General features: G+C 42.0%; 1 protein-coding gene across 2 annotated transcripts in view; it reads right to left on the minus strand.

Annotated features, from left to right (window-relative positions):
* Positions 1-5360, minus strand: part of Ppp6c (protein phosphatase 6, catalytic subunit) — a 32287-nt gene extending 26927 nt beyond the window's left edge. The window contains exon 1 of one of the 2 annotated variants that reach the window (XM_017591448.3): positions 4771-5115. Coding sequence is in view for 1 of the 2 variants with exons in the window: in NM_133589.2 (NP_598273.2) it covers positions 5188-5262 (75 nt within the window). In the remaining variant the exon portion in view is untranslated. Of the gene's footprint in view, positions 1-4770; positions 5116-5187 lie in introns of those variants that run through there. The other variant, NM_133589.2, reaches the window with a different exon arrangement.
* Positions 5361-6000: the final 640 nt, after the last annotated feature.

Here is a 6000-nt window from a genome sequence, read left to right on the forward strand (position 1 = left end):
ATGAAATCTGTATTTTCAGGTTAGAAAGATGGTTTGGTCAGTAAAGTCCTAAACATGAAGACCTCAGTTCAACTCCCATAATCTACCTATATTATACTTTAGGAAAAAAAAAAAAAACAACCAAACAAACAAACATGGTGGTACATGTTTGCAATTTCAGATTCCTTAGGGTCCTGATCAGCCAGCCTACCAGAATCTACAAGCGCTAGATCTAGTAAAAGATTCTGTCTCAAACAAAACCAAACCTCAACAAACAAACCCAAACTAAACTATAAAATCCAAGGAGGATAATGACTGAGGAAGATACCTGAGCTTGACCTCTGGCCTTAGCACATAAAAATGTGCATACATATGCATTAGAATGCACTTACCACCTACAGCTTAGAAAATTTGTACTTTTTGTTGGATTCTGTAGTCTTTCTTATAGATATAAGCCCAGTAAGATGTTACACCAATGTCTGCTTACTTTCATTCCTTCAATATCCCCAGTACTAGTGATCTAACCATGTCCAATTCAGCTGAGTACTACAAATCCATTTAGAAATATAAATTTTTAATGCCTCCAACTTATAATTAACTTAAAATACAAGTAAAGGGTTAAAGATATAGCTTCATGGTTAGGAGTCCTTGCAGCTCTTGCAGAGAACCCACATGGCAGCTTACAATCGTCTATAACTCCAATTCCAGAGTATTTGATGCTTTCTCCTAGTTTTCATGAGCACTACACACATGTGGCACACATACATACAACAGAAGCAAAACACTCATAAATATAAAATAAGACTATATACTTTAAAAAGTAATGCATATTACTCTACCAGAGGATCCAAATTCAGTTTCCAGATACATCAGATAGTTCACAATGATCTATAACTCCAGCTCCATGGGATCCAATCTCTGGTCTCCTCAGGCACCTGCCCACACATGCACATACCCACATGTGTATACATAGTTAAAAATAGTAAAAATGGGCTGGAGAGATGGCTCAGCGGTTAAGAGCCCCGACTGCTCTTCCAGAGGTCATGAGTTCAATTCCCAGCAACCACATGGTGGCTCACAACCATCTGTAAAGAGATCTGGTGCCCTCTTCTGGTGTGTCTGAGGACAGCTACAGTGTACTTATATATAATAAATGAATAAATCTTTAAAAAAAATAGTAAAAATAAATATTTAAAACATTAATACACTTGTCTTCTTTAAGACTAAATCTTTCTGTAATATTTATTAAATGTCTCTAATTATTTCTCTCCTTCCTCTGGTAGAATCTTTTATTTTGGCGTTATGACCTCAAGAAAGATAGTGCTAGGGGCTGGAGAGATGGCTCAGTAGTTAAGAACACCGGCTGTTTTTCCAGATGCTCTGTTTTTAATTCCCAGCACCCAGTGGCTCACAACCATTTGTAACTCCAGCCCCAAAACAGTCAATGTCCCCTTATGCCCTGCATGTATATGGTACACAGGCATACACGCAAGTAAAATATCCACACACATAAAATAAAATCATACATTTTTTTTAAAGACTCAGGATTAGAGAGACAGCTCAGCGGTTAAGCGCACTCTTGTTCTTGCAGGGGATTCATTTTCAGTTCCCAGCACCCACACAGTGGTTTGCAACCTTCCAGACACTCGTAATTCCAGGAGATCTGAAGTCCTCTTCTGACTCTCTCAGACACCAGTCATACACATAGATACATACATGCAGATAAAACAGTCACATACATAAAATAAATAATAAAGTCTCCCAGAATACTTCGTTGACCTATTTTTAGTTTGTACTTTATGCCAGGCAACATAAATAAAAATTTCTTTTTTCCTCTCCCGAACTCACTATGTAGACCAGGAGATAAAATAAATAAAAAAAATTTTCTCTTCTCTTCTCTCTTTTCCTTCCTTCCTATTTGAGATAGAATTTTATTATGCAGCCCTAACTGGACTGGAACTCACTATGTAGACCAGGCTGGCCTCAAAACTCAGAAATCCATTTGCCTCTTCCTTCTGAGTTCTGGACTAAATGCATTTGCCACCAAGACTAGCTAAAATTGAACTTCGTAAACACTAGATAGTCAGGAATGGTGACTCACATTTGTAAACACTCAGGAGACAAGAGGCAGGAAAACTGAAATTGCAGTTAATTCAAGGCTATACTGGGCAACACAGTTGAGTTCCAGGGAAGACTGGACTTCAGGGCAAAACCCTGTTGTAGTAAATAATATTTGGGGATTTCTACCTACCTTAGATCATTTAGTTCCTCTTATATTTATAATAAGCCTTAAATCATTACATCTGGGCAGTTATCAACCCTCTATGCTAGTTTGTCTACTTCCTTGTCATTAACTCTGAGATATCACTTGCCATGTTCTGCCTGGGCAGCTCCTACTCCAACTGGTCTACCTTAGACCCCAAGCCTGGCAACTGGAGCCCCACCTACCTCTCTCTCGCCAGCTAAAGGCAGTAGGCATCTTTTCTCAACTGATAGTTTTGAATTAAGGAGCAAGGTTTACACCAAAAAAGCTGGCTTATGTGAGTGTTCACCTGTCTTGAGGTGACTAGACCTTGGGATACAGAATTACAACACATAGCAACAGACCAAACCTCAACAAAAGCCTGTCTCAACAAATAAATAAGCAACCAAGCAAACAGAAACTATATCAGAGACTGGCTGCACAATCTGATGAAACGTTTCCAAGATAGGAAACTATTCTTTTTTTGAAGGATTTACAGAAAATTTAGATTTTCTTCCCCAGTAGTTAATCAAGATATTAAAGAGAGTGGGGAAGTCTAGTAAGAAAGAGATACATGTGGAGATGGAGAAATGATGCAGCAGTTAAGAGCACATACTATTTTTTGCAGAGGACCTGCATTCTATTCCCAGCACTCATGCCAGGCTGCTTACAATTGCTTGTAATGACAGCTTCTAATGCCTCTGGCTTCTGAGGGCATCTGTGCTCACGTACCCATATCCCACAGACACATGGAGGATCTCTGAGTTCAAGGCCAGCCAGATCTACAGTGACTTTGACCCAGGGCCACACAGAGAAACCCTGTCTCGAAAAAACAAAACAAAATAAATAATTAATTCTAAAAGCACACAACAGGAGAAATGGCTCCGTGGTTAAGTGTTTACTGCTCTTGCAGAAGACTCAAGCTCAATTCCCAGCACCCACATCAGGTAGTTCATACCACCTATAAATCCAATCCAGAGGACAGGATGCTCTCTGTCTCTGCCAGCACCAGCATACATATGGTGCACATACATTCACACATGTACACATACACACACATAAATAAAAAACAACAAATAAATCTTTAAAAAAATTCAGTTCAACCCTCATACCACAATAAAATAAAATAAAATTAACCACTACTAAGATCAAAGCAGGAGAACCAGGGGTAAGGCAAGCTTGGGTTACATGATACCCTGTATCAAAATATCTATGTCTAAGATCTGGAGAGATGGCTCTGTAGTTAAGACTGAAAAGAGGACCTGAGTTCAGTTTCCATCACCCACATCCTTTGGCTCACAACTGCCTGTACCTCCAGCTTCAGGTAATCTGGTGCCTCTGGCCTACAAAGGCAAAATGTGCACGAACCTCCACCCCCTCCAAGTAATTAAAAATAAACCTTATTTGTTTGTTTATTTAAAAAAAAAAAAGGACTGGAAAGGAAAAGCATAGTACTGCCAGGCATGTTGGTTAGGGTGCAGCATTGGAAGTAGAAGCAAAAGGATCAGGAGTTCAAGGTCATCCTCAGGTACTTTTAAGATTTATTTTCAGTTTATGTGTATGATTGTTTTGCTTGCACATATGTCTGTGGAATACATGTGTGCCTGGTGTCTATTAAGGCCAGAAAACGGCATCAGGTCCCTTGGAACTGGAGTTACAAAATATCATGTCCTTACTGGGAACAGAACTTCCAGGTCCTCTAGAAAAGCAGCCAGTGCTCTTAACCACTGAGACATCTGTCCACCCCTAGCAAGAACTATCTTAAGATCTTATCTCAGGAAGGAAGCAAAAACAAAACAAACAAACAAAAATTACCAAGCAGAAAGAAGTGGCCAATGACTGATTCAGGTGGTTGAATACGAATACAAATCATGTAACACATACATGTATGTGAGTTACAAGATAAATACTTTCACATAACCAACACGAGGTCTTAAACATTTTGCATACTTTTTTGGCTGATTTAAATATAAACTTCATGTACCAGATGAGACAGGAAAACAGAGCAAAATCTTCACACGAGAAATATTAATTCATTAAGAAAAAAGTATTTTTCTTGAAAAAATAAGTTGTTTTAAGCCCATGGCTTAAAAATATTTCAAAACAGCATGAAAAAAAATGCTCGAGAGTGACTTACTACACAATAAATCAAAGTTAACGGAATAAAACAGACATTAGCAGCCAATGTGGTCCTAAGTACTAGTTTTTGCAGAAATAAAATACTTTTGAAAACAGTGGTATACCAACGGCTTTCTTCCTTTACTTCATTCACTTAACCTGAACTGAGTAAGACTTCTTTTGGAAAACCAAGAAAATGACTCCTGGAATTACGGGGGAATAGCTCAGAGGTCATAAAAACATTTGAACTTGATAAGCAACCGCTTATTCACTTCAATAGCGCAACAACGTGCTAAGAAAAGGGATCCACATCCAAATAATCAGAACAAAACTATCACTCCTAGGAAGCAGTTTAGGGGAGTGGTGAAGCAGAGGCGACTTGTCATTCTCTCCCATTATGGTAGCATCGATCCCGCCCACCGGCTTCCCACCTTTCAGGGACTTAAAACACACTGCGGCCGTGTCCCTGGAGCAGACAGCAGCTCCTGTTAACTCTGCAGGGAGGACCCCATCCCGGGAGCACTACCCTCTCCGCCGGGCTCCGTCTCCGGGAGACCGAGCGAGTTAGAATGAGTCTTTAAGCTCGGAGTCCCGTAGGGACCAGGGGATCGTGACATTCCCGGGATCTCCCCTCAGAGAACTGGACAGCATTCGGGGAATTCGGGTTCCCCTGGTTCTCCGCGCCACGCCGCGTCGGACCCGGTCCTCTCACACCACTGAGCGCCCTCCGTCGCGCCAGGATCGGGCGCACGGTAGGGATCCCGCCGAGGGAGAAGGGCGGGCCGGCGGGAGCCCCACAGCCGGAAGGGGCTTGCCTCGCAAGCTGGACGGCCTCCGGCCCGGCTCACCTTCAGGTCGTTTTCGGGAAGGTACTTGCACTGCCGCGCTATCTCCACATACTTGTCCAGATCCAGTGGCGCCATTTTAGGAAGAACAAGCCGCGGCAACAGCAGCGGCGGCGGTGGTAGTAGCGGAGGCAGCGGCGGAGGCCGAAGCCGGAACCCTCCTTACGTCACGTCCGATCCGTGAGTGGCGTCTGCGAAGAGACGTAAAAACCTGACCCGCTTCTCTTCCGCTCCCTCTCAGGCGGAATTCCGGGCCGCGGATCTCCAAGAGAACACGGAGGTTCTTCGGATAAAGCCTATTGGGACCCGTAGCTGTCTGCTGCGGGGAGTGCTGGGATTTGTAGTTTTAGTGAAATGCTTTTTCTCTCCTTCAACAGACCTCACCTCCGAAAAAACAGACGAGGCTTTTTCTAGGGAAGACCACGAGGTGGTTAACAAGAAATCCCTAGCTCTCATCCTACCCTGTAAAGTATCTTCAGTTAGGGTTACTGTTACCCTACCGTCTTTCCAGGACTAAGGAAGACCTGGCTTAGACGTTTGGAAAAATTAACATCCCCAATTCTCCGGCTTGGAAAAACAAACAAACAAACAAACAAACAAACAAACATTAAGGCATTTCTTTTTTTTTTCTTTTTTCTTTTCTTTTTTTTCGGAGCTGGGGACCGAACCCAGGAGCTTGCGCTTGCTAGGCAAGCGCTATTAAAGCATTTCTTATGCCAAATTTCTGTACAAATACTGGCGATTTTTTTCCTATTCAATTTTCGGAAGACTGATAGGAATGCAAAGCTTGCAGGTGTTACTTGCCCAAATCTCAAA

Source organism: Rattus norvegicus, chromosome 3 (genome assembly GCF_036323735.1).
Source record: "Rattus norvegicus strain BN/NHsdMcwi chromosome 3, GRCr8, whole genome shotgun sequence".
Lineage (NCBI taxonomy): Eukaryota > Metazoa > Chordata > Mammalia > Rodentia > Muridae > Rattus > Rattus norvegicus.